The 18,104-nt window shown below is 39.8% G+C and overlaps 2 protein-coding genes across 8 annotated transcripts in view; both read right to left on the reverse strand.

The window, feature by feature from the left end:
- The window catches only part of CR1L (complement C3b/C4b receptor 1 like), a 66,994-nt gene extending 61,760 nt beyond the window's left edge, over positions 1-5,234 (reverse strand). Inside the window, exon 1 of the mRNA XM_015543785.2 lies at positions 4,704-5,234. Coding sequence (XP_015399271.2) covers positions 4,704-4,821 — 118 coding nt within the window. The 5' untranslated portion in view covers positions 4,822-5,234. The remainder of the gene's footprint in view (positions 1-4,703) is intronic.
- A 3,772-nt stretch (positions 5,235-9,006) lies between these two features.
- CR2 (complement C3d receptor 2) overlaps positions 9,007-18,104 on the reverse strand; it is a 34,018-nt gene continuing 24,920 nt past the window's right edge. For 6 of the 7 annotated variants that reach the window (XM_007096132.3, XM_042976828.1, XM_015543784.2 and 3 more), the window contains 5 exons: positions 17,512-17,700; positions 16,755-16,778; positions 16,088-16,163; positions 11,711-11,819; positions 9,007-9,705 (listed from right to left, as the gene is read on the reverse strand). In XM_007096132.3, the coding sequence (XP_007096194.2) occupies positions 11,726-11,819; positions 16,088-16,163; positions 16,755-16,778; positions 17,512-17,700 (383 nt within the window). In that variant the 3' untranslated portion in view covers positions 9,007-9,705; positions 11,711-11,725. The remainder of the gene's footprint in view (positions 9,706-11,710; positions 11,820-16,087; positions 16,164-16,754; positions 16,779-17,511; positions 17,701-18,104) is intronic. The other variant, XM_042976827.1, reaches the window with a different exon arrangement.

The raw sequence follows: 18,104 nt of genomic DNA on the forward strand, positions 1-18,104 counted from the left end.
TCTATTTAATTATTATACATTAATAATATATGTATATTATATATATACATATATATATATTTAAATACTAGACTCAGCTATCTCCCCTTCAGGCCTAATAGGTTTAAGTTAAGGTAATAAAAATAATATTTACAGTCAAACAGTATGTAATCAAGAAGAAATATCTGTTGGAAAAATATTTTATTCTAGGTTTGGAAATCTGTCGGTTTTGTTTTTTCAAATTTTTAATTTTTATTATTTAAAAATTTTTAAAAATTTTTTAAATTTTTTAAAATTTTTATTTATTTTTGGGAGAGGGAGAGCTCCTGTGGGGCAGGGGCAGAGAGAGGGCAACAAAAAATCCAAAGGGAATCTGCACTGACAGCAGTGAACCCGATGTGGGGCTTGAACTTGCAAACTGTGAGATCATGACCTGAACTGAAGTTGGTTCATTAAGCTTGTGGTAATTTGTAACAGCAGTAATAAGAAACTAATACAAAATATAATGGTGTATAGTGTTAGGAACTGGATTCGTATCGATCTGGACTTGAACTTCTACTTACTAGCTGTGAGGCAAAAGTAAAAATGCAAATATGGATAATAGCCCAAATAAAAGAGAATGTATGAATCCTCACTAGAGAAAGCTTGACCTAGCTTCCTTTTCCTCCTTCATTTCCAATCCCTCAAATTATTTATCCTATAATAAATAAATTATTTATCCTATTTGTCCTATAATAAATATATTAACGTGAACTCCATAAACTCAAGATCTACTCTAATTTATTAAAAAAAACCTCTTCCGCATAGCTTTACAGTATATTAAATACAATAACTGAAAAATATTTGAAGTATTCAATTTGATGACTTTTGACACATGTATGCCTCATGAAACTATTACCACAATGGAAATAACAAACACTTCCATCAGGCTCCCTCTAGTTTCCTCAGGTCCCTTTGTAATGCATCCATCTCTCCACCTCCTCCTCTAGGTGATCTCTGACCTGCTTCCTCTTACAACAGACTGATTTGACCTTCTAGAATTTCATATAAACCACATCACTCAGTTGGTACTTTTTTTTTTCTTTTCTTTTGGTCTAGCTTTTACACAGAAAGCTTATTTTGAGATTTATCCGGGTTGTTGCATTAAAAAAAAAAATTATTTCTTTTTGCTCGGTAATCTTCAGTTGTACAAATATACTTAATTTAGTTCATCTCTTTAGCTGCTGGAGGTTATTTGGATTGTTTCCAGTTGTGGGCTATTACAAGTGAAGCCACTGTGAAAATTCTATAGAAGTCTTTGTGTGGTCGCATGCTTTCACATCTCTTGAGTAAATACCTAGGGGTAAAACGCTCAGTCGTATGACACATTTGTGCCTAACTTTTTAAGAAACTGCCAAACTGTTTTCCAAAGGAGTTGGAAGTCATTCCAGTTAGTTCATCTTATTGCCAACACTGTTGGCAATTTTTAACATTTTAGCTATTCTAGTGGGTGTATGCAATCATCTCGCTGTGGTTTTGTCTTGGGTGACCCAGCCCACATTGAAATACTCCCAATCCAAACTTTCCATTCAAGGCAGATTGTTTTATTCTGTGCTAGAAACACAATTTACTTATTACTTCCATGCCTCTGTTCAAACATGAACTGTCAACCTGGGGCACACTCTGGTCTCCAGTCTGCAGATTCTACTCTTTTATGAAAAGATCTGCAAATGTCTGCAAATGTTTTGTTAAAACACCTTCATCAGTTAAGGAAAGAAAGCATACATTAAAAAAAATTTAATGTATTTATATTTAATATTTAAAAATATTTATATATTTTATAATATTAGTACATACTACATATTATATTTGGTATATTATGTAATCTAATGTAATATATAATATTATGTATTATAATATATAGTTTGGAATATTATGTTATATATAACATATTAATTTATATATTATAATATATAATATATACTATATCTATTATACAGATTAATGTGTATTATAAATTACTTATAAACTATATATACAAACTATAACAACTTAATACTACACATTAAATTATATTCATATTATATCACTTAATAAATTTCACCTGTGTATGATGTCATTATATATGTTAATTATATAACAAATTGTCATGTCATGTTATATATATATAAATATAACATAATTTATATAACATTGTTATATAAAAGAACTATATTACATGCATCATATATTAAAATAGTAAATATATTTAAATATATGTGATAATTTTATATTTATAAAACTATATAATATCACATGTTATACATAAATAGAAATTTAAAAATATGCGATAGAGATGAAATAAACATTTTAAACGCTTTGCTAATCATGATGACTTAATATGATCATTAATTAATGTCTAAAGGGACAAAATAGTCAATGAGTTTCTCTGTTCACAAGGTGGATGTTCATTTCAAGTAGTCTTGACATTTTCTTGTTTTTTTAATTTTGTGAACTTCTGGTCACTTGTGATTAGACTGACAATGTTTCTTCCTCTTAGTGTCTCTGACAAAGAGCTTGGATATGTGTGCGCCTGCGTGTGTCTGTGTGCGCATGTCTGCGTGTGTCCATGCGTGGAAGGGATTGTCTTGTTTGCTTAAGTTGGCCTTATTAGAATTATCTTCATTCTGTTTCTATGTGGAAACACTTCGAAGTTACTTGTGCAATCACAGAGGTTATATTAGATAAGACGAGGTAACATAAACCATAAACCTGCTCATCTGAACACATGTAAACTGAAATAGGGGACAATTCACAGAAAGCCACTGGACTTGCCATCTTTTCTACCTTGCGTCTTTACACAGCGCGGCAACAGAGTGAGAGCTGCCCCAAGGACCAGGTGAGGGCGCCAGAGTCCGTCCTATGTTCCACACTGCCCTAGTACCCCGAGTGTGCTCATGTGTATGTGAAATAACTATCCGGGTGAATCCGCATGTCCAATTTGGATTCACTCCTTAAATGCTGCGAGCGCCATGCTCCTTGCCCTCTGCCTTCTCTGATCATCAAAGCTGAGATGTCCCCCTTTTGAGTCATGCTGTGGTCTTTAGGCTCTTGTCAGGGAAGGTCCTACTCATGGTTTCTCAGATCTACAGGGGCTTTTCAGGTTACAAAAAACACTGTCACATACACTACCTCATTTGATTTTCACAATAGTCCTCTCATATGGCAGGATGTCGACTATGTTCATTTTGTATGTATGGACACTGAAAGTCAGGGATGTGATTGGCTTGCTGGGCTCCAGGCCGACAGATAGTAAGTAGCGGCTGAAAAAAACAGAACCCAGGCCTCTAATTAAGAAAAGTTCATAAAACTCCACCACACAGCTTCTACATGAATGCACCTTGGAGAAATAGCTCTCTCATAAATTCCAAAGTGCTGTGCACACTGTCAGCATTCCATAAACATTTTCTTTACCTAAATTCCTTTGGCAAGTAAATTACTAAGCTGTTTCACATTTTCAGGTTATTATGATAACCTTAGTAAATATTTTTTTTTTTTTGCAATTAACATTCCAGTAAGAAGAGACACAAATATACTCAAAAGGTTCACAAAAATTTCTACGCATTGACCATAGATTGCTTAATACACTTGGCTTGCTTCTCTTCTAGTAATAAAACTTTCGGCTTTATCACGTTTCTTCACCTGGTTGGTTACTTTAGGATGTCTATTAGTAATGACTTCAGTGGAAACTTGGTTTTCCTTTTTCCTTACTCTCTTAGACGGCACAAACAATGAACACACAATGTCTAGTGACAACAGAGAACAAAGTCACTTGGTCAAGAAGAGGCTGGACAAAAATAATTAAGACTCTCATTTCAACGGAGAGGTTTTACCAATGAGCCCAAGCAACTAAGACTTCTCAGAAAGCCAAAAATAAGAAGAGAAGGGTTCAAACTGAAAATGTTTACCTATTTAAAAGGAAGGAAGGAAGGGAAGATGCCACCTCAAAATTTCCCATCAGTTATAACAGGCTTTATTTTCTACTAAAACACATGACCAAACTGCCACATCGTGAAAACATCTCTACACTTCCCTTCTATCTGCGACTAGTGACACTGAGGGTTCTGGAACTTCGCTGGCTCTTCCAACCCCGTGGGACTTCTTCACACGTTGGCGCTCAATAGGTGCACGTGGTGGTCTGGGGTGTGAGTGGGACGCATCCAGCCAGATGCGAGGCAGTTTACGGTGAAAACTCCACCGGCAGGACTCCTTGTCCAAACACGCTCATGCACAAAGTTCAGAAAGAATGGCTGGAGGAAAGAACCTAAGTGACAGGCTGTGTGTTAGACCCCTGGACGCACTTCATGCCATTTAGGTAACAACACCGCGAGGTAGAAATCCGGGTTCACACCACACAGAAAAGGAAACGGACTCGGGCAGGTGCAGGAACCTTCCTCACACTTAAGAACTTGCTAGGATCAGAACCCAAGGTGGTCGTATTTCCAGCCCCCCGTTTCTTGGCTGCAATCCGCACTATGCTCCGCTCTCGCCGGCCTTTGTTAACAGACAAAGGCAGAGAAATTTCCTGCTGCACCTGCTCGGTACCTGCTCGGCACCTGCTCAGCACCTGCGCGCTCCCGGGCCGCTGGCACAACACAAGCCCCGGCAGAGGGGATCACCCAGAGCCACCAGGGTCCGGGCATGGGCGGGGATCTCAGAGTCCCCCTGCCTTCTCGCCCCACCCAGCGCCCAGCCCCGAGTCTCACCCCAGGCCGCCGGCAGCGTGAGCAGCAGCAGAACCGCGAGGAGGGCTCCTCCGGAGCGGGAGAGAGGGGGCGCCGGCGGCCCGAGAGGCTGCGGGCTCCTCCGAGAAGAGGCTCCCATCCTCTCCAGGAAGAGGTGCGACCTCGAAGGAAAGCGCAGCAGAGAGCGCAGCGGGGAGATGAGAGGCAACGCGCTCGCTCCCAGCGCTGCGGAGTGTGGAGAGCGCAGCTGGGAGGGGCGGAAAGAAGACTTTGACCGCAGCTTCCCCTTAAGGGGCGAGGTCCTGTTTACTACTAATTTGCATCGTTTCTAACGAGTTTCGCTCCCACGACCACCATCGGGAGCCCTCCGCAGGAGCAAAAGCTGGTGATGCTTCGTTTCCTTGATGTCGTCCGTGTGGAGGCTGGGCGGCTCCGGATAAAGGCGGTGGAATCTTGCTGCTCAGCTTTCCAACGCCTCCGCATGACTTTTCCCCTGGTCAAGAATCCGCGTGAATAGGTCAGCAAACGAAATGCCTGCTCCTTGTGTGAAAGCCACCGTTTGGGGCAACATGTACAGTATGTAGGAAATACCAGGAACTAATTCCTTTAAGTTGAATTGAGAGATACCAAGCCACTGGAAAAAATTTTTTTTAGCTGACCTAATCAGATTTACATTTTAAACATATAATTGTCTATACGGCGGGGACACTGGCTTAGAATAAGGCAATAGTGAATGGGGCTGACCAGCAAGGAGGTTTTGGCATCATCCAGGTGAGATTTGATGGTGGCCTTGACTGGAGGTTAAGTGGACAATTAAGAAACTGGAGACAGAATGAACAGAATTTATTCATGCATTGGATTTTGGTTACTTCCTTTCTTAAAGTTAGTGCTGAGAAAGAGAATTAGCCTTGAATCCTGAATTAGCCTCAGGATTCAAAATGAATGATGATGCTATTTATTGAAATGAATAAAACGTGGCGGAAGGATGCATTTGGAGCAGGGGGTTAAGAATTCAAGGGTGAGAGAAATGGGTGTCTGTGATGGGTTGAATAATGACCCCAAAGATGCCCACATCCTAATCCCCAGACCAGTGACTATGTTATCTTAGGCGGCAAGAGGGGGTTTGCAAATGTGATTGATTTAAGGGCTTTGAGATGGGAGATTACCCTGGATTATCCAGGTGGGCAGTATTATCACAGGGATCCTTATGAAAGGGAGGCACTAGATTAGAGTGAGAGAAGGCAATGACCGGAGCAGAGACTGGAGAGGTGCTGCCATGAGCCGAACAAAATGACAGCCACCTCTAGATGCTGGAAAAGGCAGCACCTTGGTCTTAGCTCTGTAGGATTCATTTTGCCTCCTGACCTCCAGGCTGGTAAAAGAATAAATCTGAGTCATTTCCAGCTACAAAGTAACTTGTTGCAGCACCAGTAGGAAACATATGGGAGAGAGAGGGTAACTTGATCAAGGGAGAGTGTGTTGGGGCACCCAGGTGGCTCAGCTAGTAAAGTGTCAGCCTTTGGCTCAGGTCATGACCTCACAGTTTGTGAGTTCAAGACCCGCATCGCTTTGGATCCTCTGCCCCTCCCCAGCTCACATGCTCCCTCTCAAAAACAAACTGTTTTTTTTTTTAAAGAGAGAGTGTCAAAGGATTTTTTTTTTTTTTTTAAACCTGAGAAAGACTTGGGGGCATGAGACAGATGGAGTTTTAGTGAGAGCCAGTTCTCTCACAGGAAGTGTGAGAATGTTCTAGGAAAATATTGGGAATATAGTTTGATTATGAAACCAGACTTCCAGAGATGTCCAGCAAGAGGCCTTTTGAAAAGGAAATGGGTGGTAGAGGGTCAAAACCTCAGGAATTGATGGCACTCTTAAGGGGGAACATGTATGTAGAATAAATGATAGGAAGATCAGGATGGAGACATTTAGATGTGGTTCACATGTGGTTCATGGTTTTTAATATTTTTGTGTATGGTGGACCCATTTGTCTCTTTGGCTGAGCCTTTGGACCCCTTCTCAGAATTATTTTTTCTTAATGTTCATTTATTTATTTTGAGAGAGAGTGTGAGGGGGGGGGAGAGGGAGAGAGAGAGAATCCCAAGCATGCTCTGAGCTGTCAATGTGGAGCCTGTTGCAGGGCTTGATCTCAAGAACTGTGAGATCATGACCTAAGCCAAAATTGAGAGTTGGACACTTAGCCAACTGAGCCACCCAGGTGCCTCCAGAATTAATTTTTAATTTTTTTAAATGTTTATTTATATTGAGAGAGAGAGAGAGAGCAGGGGAGGGGCAGAGAGAGAAGGAGACACAGAATCTGAAGCAGGCTCCAGGCTCCGAGCTGTCAGCACAGAGCCCGATGTGAGACTCGAACTCACAAACCGTGAGATCATGACCTGAGCTGAAGTCAGACGCTTAACCGACTGAGCCACCCAGGTGCCCCTAGAATTAATCTTTTTAATGCACAAAATAGAATATCTAGGATTACAAAGGAAAGCGGCTATATTGAAATTTAGTTCTAGCCATAAACCTTTGGAGGTCTGTGGTCCCTAAGGACCCCAGATTTAAAAGTTAGTTAAAGGGGCGCCTGGGTGGCGCAGTCGGTTAAGCGTCCGGCTTCAGCCAGGTCACGATCTCGCGGTCTGTGAGTTCGAGCCCCGCGTCAGGCTCTGGGCTGATGGCTCGGAGCCTGGAGCCTGTTTCCGATTCTGTGTCTCCCTCTCTCTCTGCCCCTCCCCCGTTCATGCTCTGCCTCTCTCTGTCCCAAAAATAAATAAAAAACGTTGAAAAAAAATTAAAAAAAAAATAAATAAAAAAATAAAAGTTAGTTAAAATAAGAGTCAGTTGTATGTAAAGCAAGACTTGGAATGAGTTGTGTGGAGAGTGGAATAATTGCAACCGTCAAATGCTGTAGAGAAGGGAGGAGGATGGGGGTGGGAAGATATAGTAGCAGATATTAGACCACCCATTGCCACTTCCTTTTGCACTGATTTCCTGACATCTGCTTTCTCACCCCCTTTCTTGAAGGTCTAGTTCTCAGCTCAGAGCAGCCTTCTCTGCCATTACTCCTGTTACCATCCCCATACTCACAGAAGCTAAGGAAGCTGTACAAGCCAGACACAAGTATTTGGGTGAAGTGACAGAGGTGGAGGGAGAGGAGGTTGACCTAGTTACCCTGTGATGCTTTCATCAGCTCCTAAGAGAAGGAGAATAGAGACAAAGGTAGAATAGATGGCTTGAGGTGCATGGACGGATAATTTGGAGGAATGAAAATAGTACTGATTATGACTGAATAAAAGATGCTGAACAGCATCCCACTTTTGGGTATGTGTCTAACGAATTGAAAACAATGAATTGAATTGAATTGAGTTGAAAGCAATGAATTGAATTGAATTGAAAGCAATGAATTGAATTGAAGTTGAAAGCAAAGAATTGAATTGAAGAGCTATTTGCACACTCACGTTCACAGCAGCATTACGTACGGTAGTCATGAAAACAGCCCAAATGTCCACTGACAGATGAATGAACTAAATGTGATATATACAAGCAACGAAATATCATTCAGTCTGAAAAAGGAAGGAGATTCTGACACATGCTACCCATGGAGAAAAGTTGACGTTATGCTGAGTGAAATAAATCAGTCAGACAAACACGGTAGGATTCCACATATAGGAGGTATCTAAAGTAGTCAAATTCACAGGAACAGAGAGTAGTGGTTTCTGAGGGCTGGAGGAAGAGGGGAATGTAGAGTTATTGTTTAATGGATATAGCATTTCAATGTTCTAAGATGAGAAAGTTCTAGAAATCTGTTGCACAATAATGAATATGCAAACATTTATGAACTGTACATTGGAAAATGGTTAAGATTCTAAATTTTATGTTATGTATATTTTAAAACAAAAAAGATGCCAAACAGAATACGTAGTCTAGGAGAGGATGGCAAGAGAAATTTGTGGTAGCCATGGAGCAAGGTTTTATTTTCTCAATAGTATAAATGCTACAACAAGGAAAATTGTCGGCTGGATTTCGAGTGTGGTGGCAGGGGGCTAGGGAAAGGCATTGTCTGGACGAATAGAGAATATCTTGAGAATGAGGGAATGGAGTTTGTGGGTTGCAAGTCGGCTAAAACAACAAAGTGGGAAGATCCAGAATGTATAAATGTTAGATCAGGAACTCCAGAAACCTTAACTAACTGCAATTAAAATTAAAAACAAAAAATGAAAAACAAAAACTCTAAGAGTTCATTGACTCTAAGAAAAAAAAAATCCTGAAAGGCAAATGTTTTTGTTAAAGGATAAAATTTATTTGAGTAACCACTGTACACATTATTAAAGGACACAGAGCTTTGACAAAACTGCCAAGGAAATATCCAGAGCCTGAATTGTACACCAAAACCTTACAGTGAAAACTTGACTCCTATAATGAAAAAAAAAATGTGCAAATTGGAATTACTGAGTGATTATGGAAAGGCAAAGTATACATTGTGGAAAAAGAACAACAACCCTCAAAACAAGCGGAAATACAGGTGAAATGTTTAACCATATGAGAGCAAGATGCTACTATTAAAATAAAATTAGACTTCCCAACAGAAGAATGCCCATCATAACTGCATGAAATCCTCTCTCCTTTGCTTAAATAGTTAAAACCACTCTAGAACCAAAAATATATGGTGACAGTAAGTATGCTGATTACAAAAGAAGGGTCGAGATAGGAGGGCAGCGCTTTTTAGCGCCTTCCTTAATTAAAATGGCGACACTTAAGGAGTTCTGTTGTTTGTAGCCATAGCCAGGCTCCAGGCACATCACAGGGGAGGCGTCAAAAAGTCCTTGAAGAGAGTGTGGCGGTGAGACTGGGATCCCATCTTTATTATCAAGCAAACTTTCTTTGTTCTGCTTGAGAGAAAGTGCATATGGGAAATCATAGCTTATGAAGACATTTCACTGATGTTGAGACCATACTCATAGACTGGCTGATATTAAAATCGTTTCGTCCCAACTGATGTTCAGTAGGATCCAAACAAGGCACACTGCAATAGAGAATTTCTGTTCAGGGGGCAGCAGGAAGAGCAGTGATGTGACTCAAAAGTTACATAATGAGAATGTTAACATTCTCTCTCTCCCCCAAATGTGCTATAACCGATAGAGCATCAAGCCTCTTAGAAGACACTTTCTATCAAGAGATCCCTTCTTCAGAAACAGGATCTGAAGGAAATGATGATTAAATTTTATGTTGATAAGTAATAAGTCATGAGATAGAAATCCAAGCAATGGTATCATTCTTTCTCATTCATGCATTCATTCAACAAATTATTCATAAACTAGTTTTACTTGGGACCCCTAGTGGTTTGGATTTAGGTATCACTCGGGCCTGGTCTCTGCTGTTCTCTTTCCTCTTTCCATGGTTCACCAGCAGTAGGTAATTTTGGCTTTCTTAGCTACCGCACCAGTTTTTCTGTATCTTGTTTAAGGTACTTACTCTCACACTATGATAAGTCGATGTCTATTTTTTGTTCTATTGTTTTTTATTTTGTTCTATTGTTTTCTATTTCTATATTTCTATTTCTGTTTTCCATTCTACATTGTTCTATTGTTTTCTATTTTTTGTTCTATTGTTTTGTCTATTTTTTGTTGTAAATAAGTTCCAAGCGGGCAAAGGGGTTTATTTTTGTATTTTATAGATTATGTAAGAGAAAACAATTTGAATGTAGATTTGAGTTTGAATTCAGCCTCTGCCCATTACTGATCCTGAGACCCTAGCCGACAGTTTAGCTTTGCTTCTCTCACCTTGGAGAGTATATGCTCACCTCGGTATTATTTGGAGATAATACTTTTCACTGTTGTAGCGGGGACTGAGACAAGGCATGAAAAGTGAGTATTATCTCAAAATAATACCGAGGTTCCCTCTCATACTCCATGACTCTGGATGTGGAAGGACTCAAGGTCCGGCACGTGGACCTTTTCTCTTCCCTAGCCCCTTTCACCCCCTTGCTAATCTTATTTGATTTCATTATTACATACATCCATATGCTGACAGGGCCCGTATTTATGTCTTGAGCCTGGACTTATTCTCTGAAATACAGACTTGTACATCCACTGCCTTCTTGATACTTCTACTTGGATGCCCGTTAGATATCTCATTTCTAACCTCTCCAAAGTGAAACTCTTGTTTTTTTCTCCCTAATCCCGCCTTTTCACATTGCCAGTCATCCTAATTAGTGGCAATTCTGTCCTTCCAGTCGTCAGGCCAAAAAACCTTGCCATCGTCACTGCCTCCTCCCTTACAAACCATGAGCAAACCCTACTGTTGCTCTCTTAAAACTAATGCAGGGACCCCTGGGTGGCTCAGTCAGTAAGTGTCCAACTCTTGGATTTCGGCTCAGGTCATAAGCTGTGAGATGGCGTCCCATGTTGGGCTCTATGCTCACAGGGCAGAGCCTGCTTGGGATTCTGGCTCTTCTTCTTCCTCTCCCTCCCCACTCCTTCTCGCTCTCAAAAATAAATAAATAAACTTCAAAGTAATGCAGAAGCTGCCCTCTTCTCACCATCCTGGTGGCAGCCACTCACAACCTCCTGCCTAGACTGTTGTGATAAAGTCTTCATGGATGCCTCCATCTTCCACCTTTGTCTTCCTATACTCCGTTCTCCACACAGCAGTTAAAGTGACCATTCTCCCCTCTGCTTAAAACCCTCCACTGGTTTCCATCTCAGAATACTCACCAAGCTCATTACAACGACCCAGCATACTCTATAGGAGTATGCTTTCTTTCTCTCCAAAATACATATCATCTTCTCCATTTTATCCTTAATTATTACACTATGTATTCAGTATTTGTTGAATGGATGAATGAACTGAAAAGAACCCGTGGCATCAGTTTGGCAATACGAAGTAGGTAAGTTAACAATTTCTGCGCATGATTGCTGAAGACTTGTGCAATACAACCATACTCATTTAGTACTATACTTATTGACAAATATAAACTGAAGGCATTTTGACGGATGGGTGAATAAAAATATTTCAATTTCATTAGATACCAGTTTGTCTGCCGATTAGCTTGCTGGGTTGTATGGATCAATAGAATAGACTTCTTGTGTTTCTAAATGAAGATCTCCTTCTATAGGGCTTTTGTTTGTATAATAATTCCTAAATGGAAAAAGGAAGAAAAAAGTAAACTCTTTGCTCATTGGCCATGATTACTATAAACATGTCATAGTTGTTTGTTTTCTGTAATTCCCATCACGTGATAAGTACTTTTCATGAATGGGTTCATTTTGATGTCCTAAGTATCATATGAGATGATCACTATAACCCCTATTATTTGGAAAGACCCATAAAAATAAATAACTTGCTAGGATGCTGAGTGTCCAAATCAAAAGTTGGTACAAGTTTGCCTTCCCTCGGATCCAGGACCCTCAATAACTTAGAACTATGATCCTCAGTTTGAAAAAATAAATTAAAAAAAGAAGCTTTAATTTTAGGATATGACCATAAATTTACCTTTGTGGGACACAGTCTTCCAGTCTAACTTAAAGGAAAGTTTTCATATTTGATGTTAAATTCCAAATCCTTCTGTAGTCTTACAGCACTAAAAGCTTGAGATAATTTTTAAGAGGACATTTTTACTTTTACACTTTGAAAGCCCACACACTTCACTGTGCTCCTAAAACCCCTTGGCCAAAATTAGCAAGAGACATGAAAATGTGATCACATTATCAGGTAGCACTCTGAAATAAAGTGTTACAGAATTACCAAAGAATGATTTCTGCTAAGGTTACTCAGAGCATGTCACTTACTACCATATTTAAGACGTCAGCTTATAGATAGAGGCATCAAGAATATTATACAATGGTAATTTTTAGGTCTACGTGAGATTTAGGTTTCATTAAAAGATCTTAGATGTCTAGAGAAGAAGAGTGGTCTCTCTCAAGTGTTTGGGTGGCTTTAAAAAATATTTAATTTCGCGGCGCCTGGGGGGCTCAGTCAGTTGAGCATCTGACTCTTGATTTCGACTCAGGTCATGATCTCACAGTTTGATCGAGCCCCGCCTTGGGCTTTGCTGACAGCTGACAACGTGGGGCCTGCTTGGGATTTTCTCTTTCTCCGCCCCTCACCCTCGTGCAAACTCTTTCTCTCAAAATAGATAAATAAACATTTTAGAAAATATTTAGTTTTGTTACTTAGGCAAAATTTCTAAGTGACCGATTATTTATCTCGTTTACAGAAAGTATTTAAGGCAGCTCAAACGTCTAGATCAACTATCAGAAAATAAATTGAAGTCAGTTACAAATTGGAAATAAAACGAGTGATGCTTAGGAATGGAGTTTAACATATAGGTTTGGTTTATATCAATGGAGGTGCTTCAGTATAGTACATGATATAGTCCCATTCATAAACTAAATAATCTGCCTGGAACATTATAAATTATTTGAGCTTATAGGCATTCCTAAAGTTTGCCAATTTTCCTACACATGTGACTCTCTGATAACAAAATTAGTAGTATGAAGGAAAGTGATAGAGACCACATTTTCTATTTATTTAAATTTCTAATTACTCTTGGCTAAAATTATCTTCTAACTTCCTGTGAGGAAAGCCATGTGACTGACATCCCTATTTTTTTTTTTTTGAGACCCTTTTCTCCCTTGACTCTGTGAGACTACTCCTTCCGTTTTCTGACTGTCCCTTCTTCTCCTCCCTTTTAAGCATTACTGTTCTTCTGAGGTCCGTTTTCATCCCTATTCTTACCTTTTATGTTCTTTTTGGTCTCAAGGCTTCAAATGTGATCTAAATGTCACCTGCCAGAGTCCGGGTCCCTCTCTTGCGTCCTGCGTCGTGAGTGCCCCCAAAGTGAACTCCTCTTTCTCCACAAAACTGCCCCTCTCCTCTTTTGGTGAACCACTGGATCCACTCCACATGAGTCATTCTTTTTCTCTCCCTTCTGCCCGCATTTGGCAAGTCACTAAGTCCCAGAAATCCTCTCTTCTAAATAGTGATGATACCTCCATCCTCCTGATCCCCACCACGGCTGCTTTGGTTGGAAGCCCAATCCTGCCCTTCTTTTGAAAATGCGTATCTGAACATATTATTACCTTGCTCAAGATCTGACGGGATACCCACCAACTCCTCTGTCATGGTATGCAAGGTTTTTGATGATCTAGCTACTGCCCACCTCTCTAGATTTCCCAGTGACTGTTCAATGGAACATTAGTTCCATGGGATGTTCAAGCATTAGTTGAGAAAGAGTTCTCCAGTCCAATTAATTTGGGGAACTCCGGTTTGAAAATAAAATGAAACAGGCTTCTTCGTTGTAGGCCTTTAAATATTCTCATGGTCATTGTGAATCTTCATGAGAAAGATAACGCATGTTATTTGGTCACAGAACACCCTTTTTATTTCCTGAAGTCATTGACAAAATGAGGGCTCTATGGTCCGTATTCTGGTAAACACTACAGCCTAAAGTATATCACAGTTGTAGATCCTTGTAGGACCTGCGGTGCTCAGGCCCCGCCGGGCTCAGAACAAAGCACTCAGGTTCATAGATGTCATCGTTACAGAGGTTCAGTGTAACCCGTCATGTCTAATGCCTCCATCAGGCATTTTACAACGGTGAACAGTGCGTCAGCCCTGATAGATCCAAGTGACTTAGCATGTGAAAGTAATGTTGCTGGAGTTTATGGGTGACATGTTTGGGGTGACATGACGTGGTCACCCCCCCACACACACACACACTAGAGGTTACCTGAGACGTGGTAAGGCTTCACCTGATTATCTTCTCTAACACTGGCACATACAGAGATTCAAGAACCTATGCACACAGACCATCCCTAGGCTGACATCTGATGGTCTCATTTGCTAAAAAGGTATCCTTTGCACTTATCAGAATATTTTGAAACAAGATTTATGGGTTAGAGGGGCCTTTTACGCCATCTCTCCACCTGAATCTATGCTGCCTTTTCCTTCAGTCACCATGTCCCAGTTGTGTCAGATTGCTTGCGTAGTTCTCATAACACATGATGGAATGACAAGCCTCTGGGTTTTCACTCAAACTGCTCGCTTACTCTTTCCAGGAAAGCCTTTCTCTCCTGGTCTACAGTTTCTTGAGGCGCTTTTGAAACATTTTGTTCACCATGGAATTTTTTTTTTTCTGCTACAAATTCTCTGTGACTTGACCATTTGCTTTGTGCACCCACCAAATAGCACATAACCTACTATGGCAGTCAATATTACATTATAGATTAAAATATTTTAAAACTTTAATAAGTTAAAAATAAAACTAGATCTAATCTCTGGATAATAAAACATAATATAACAAAACACAGAAAACCTAGTAATATATTTAAAAGTAGTCATGAAAACAACAACCAAGCGGAAGAAAAGATCACTTGAATGAATAGAAAGACCTACGATGCTTCCAAAGAGGAACACATTACAGAAAAAGATGCCAATTTCTCACCCACTAATCTATAGACTTAAGTGTAATCACAACATATGTTTTTTTTGGAAATGGCAAATGATCTAAAAGTCGCCTGGTAAGAATAAACAGAAGACAATAGAAAAGAAAATAGTAAAAATTATAGCAAGGGAATTCTTGCCCCGCCGTATATTAGAACAGTATAAAACTATACTAATTAAACACAAAGTGATTTGTGATAGAAGAACAGATAAGTCGATACAGCAGGAAAAAAAAGTCCAGAAACACAACACATCCAAAATACATTAATTACTCAATGTTTGGTCAAGTTAGAGCAAACTTTTTGGAAAGTCATTGGGCAGTATTTATTAAGCACCTTAGATGTTCATACTCTTAGTAATTCTAGACATCTGTGCTACAGAAATAAGTAGATGGGGGGAAAGGTTTTATTCAAAAAGGTTTTATTCAAAGGGGTTTCTTGTATCTTTATTTATTATCAAAGTAAATGTGGAAGCAACCTAAAATTTCTACAATACAGAAATACATAGAACAATCTGCTGTTAAGTAACTAAAAAGAAAACATACGATACAAAAGATAAAGGCCAAATTTTAAAAATTTAGGTGGGAGACTATCATGCTAAAATTTCAGTTAAAGAGAGAAAAAGAGAAAGAAAGTAAGAGAAAGATCAGATAGGAATATACCAAAATATCTGCAGTTGTTACCACTGCGATTTTTCAAATTTTAATTTTCTAGATTTTTTAAATAATATATCACCTGAATAAACATCATTCAAATAAAGTAAGTGTTTGATAATTTTTTTAAGTTCTTACAGAGAGGGCTTCCTCTCAAGAGCCCTTGAGAGGACAAGGGATCCACACAAGATCCCTTACTCCAGTGATCACAACACAATATTCATGGCATATAACGTGTGCTTCCGAATTTAGTTTCAGGCAAGAAGCCAAAACCTTTTGTGCCTTTTGGTCAAGCGTGCAATGAACTTACCGTTCTCTGTGTTTTAATATCGTGCATAAGGTGACACCAATCAAGAATATAAGAAGTACTGAACCCGCAGAAAGACCTAGAAAACAAAACAGCAAGTATCAAATGCCAGAAAAGTGTGACCTGTGTTGTTTTGAAGTCATTGCAGGGCTATTCCTAGTGTGTGGGGGGAATGTTATGTGATTTTATACCTATCCTTTTTCAGCCATATAAATACCGAATTCCTAAATAATCATACTTGGGATTAAGTGGGTTTTTTTTTGATTCAGTCCAGCCCACATTTAATCTAAAGCACTGAGCATGTGACCACAGGGCTCCAGTCACGTTTGTGTCTCCTTTCAGTTTTATTAGCAATATTCTCGTTCCTGGGATGATATGAGGAGCTCAGGACACCGGGGTCCCGCGACTTGGCCTAACAGCGTAACTCAGCTGTGAAATAGATTTGGCCGCTGCAGAATAAGCCAACCTATTTGATAGTACCGAATCATGCAAATGACCAGAAGTTAATATAATCGGTCGCTGTACTGACAGACAGTGCAGAGCCTGCTTGGGATTCTCTCTCTCCCACTTCCTCTCTGCCCCTCCCACGTGCTCTGGCTCTCTCAAAATAAATAAATAAACTTTAAAAAAAATCATTAGAGCTTTAATTCAAATATTTAAGAAAACTTACCAGAAAGAAGAGGAGCAAGTGAGGCTAAAGAGAATACAGAACCATGAAAATATTAGTCTAGTTGCATGCTTCAGTGCAGCCCAAAGTCCCATGGTCACGTCCCCAAAGTTAACATTCAGCTCCTCTCTCTCAAAATCCACTTAAAAAAGATGTGATGGGACCCTGGATTATAATCACGCTTCATTTTTTATGTGACAACTCACTGGACTTTATAAAAAAAAATTCACTTTAAGTCGGGGTAGTTCCTGAACGAAAAAACCAACATAGTCAATTTCATAATCAGAGACTTCTCAGGTTACAATGCAGATATTAGCTGTTGATATTTATCATTAACTCTAACAGGTTGTTCACCATAGAGAGTTGTCAGAGGTGAACCATATAGTTTGTAACAGGTGAACGAACGCCCTTAGTTGGCATAACAACAATGTTCACCGTTGTCCAATCGGTAAGTGGTTATAAAACAAGATTCAGCAAGGGAAAGCTCAGTAGTGACTCCTTTCAAAACGTAAGGTTGTTAGTCTTGCACCTTATAAGTTAGTATTCCTCTCCCGTTATTTCCTTTCTTTATTTCCTCCATCCTCAGAGAGTTTTGCTTTTTGTAGAATCGACTACTAACTTCAAACTCTTCCATCAGTGTAGTGCTGGTCACAGACCCATGTCAAGTTAAAACCTAGAACTTAATGCTGAGGCATAGCCCTTGCTCTCTTCTCTCCAGTGAGGCAAGTACACGAGCTGCAATAGAGCCCTTGGTACTTACCTGGCGATTTGCAAACAGCCAGGGGCGGGTTCCACCGGTGATCATCCTGGCACTGGCTCTGGGGACTGCCTTCCAGGGTATACCCCTCCTCACACTCCAAAGTGACAATAGCTCCATACTGATACATTTTCCCAGGCTCCAGCCCCTTCTGGATTCCATTAATATACTCTGGGGAGCTACAGTTCACCTCTGAAATGGAAGAAAGCTAATGGAAGCTGGGTCATAGTTTAGCCTTTTCTCGAGGAAGTAGATGCACCCTGAAGGGAATGGTTTAGGAAACCAACTCGGTTCATTCTAAGTAAAGCCTCACTGTGATAACACAAAAGGATATCTTAGGCAGTCTTTTCGTGTCAACAATCCATCTCGATTACCTCTAGGCAATTGAAGCCAGATTATTTTCCTTCTTTGTGCTTTAGTTTCTACACGGATAGCGTTGGATCGTTTTGATGGCTTCCCAGAGAAATGGTGAGGGCTGAATGGGTAATATTAAGAATTCTGAATGACTATCTCATCTGCTTCACTGTTACCTAGAATTCTCCTTACAGGAACATGCTCCCTCATTTCTTCTTTCAACTAGCAGTGTAGGGGGTGAT

The sequence above is a fragment of the Panthera tigris genome, chromosome F3 (assembly GCF_018350195.1).
Source record: "Panthera tigris isolate Pti1 chromosome F3, P.tigris_Pti1_mat1.1, whole genome shotgun sequence".
NCBI classification, from domain to species: domain Eukaryota; kingdom Metazoa; phylum Chordata; class Mammalia; order Carnivora; family Felidae; genus Panthera; species Panthera tigris.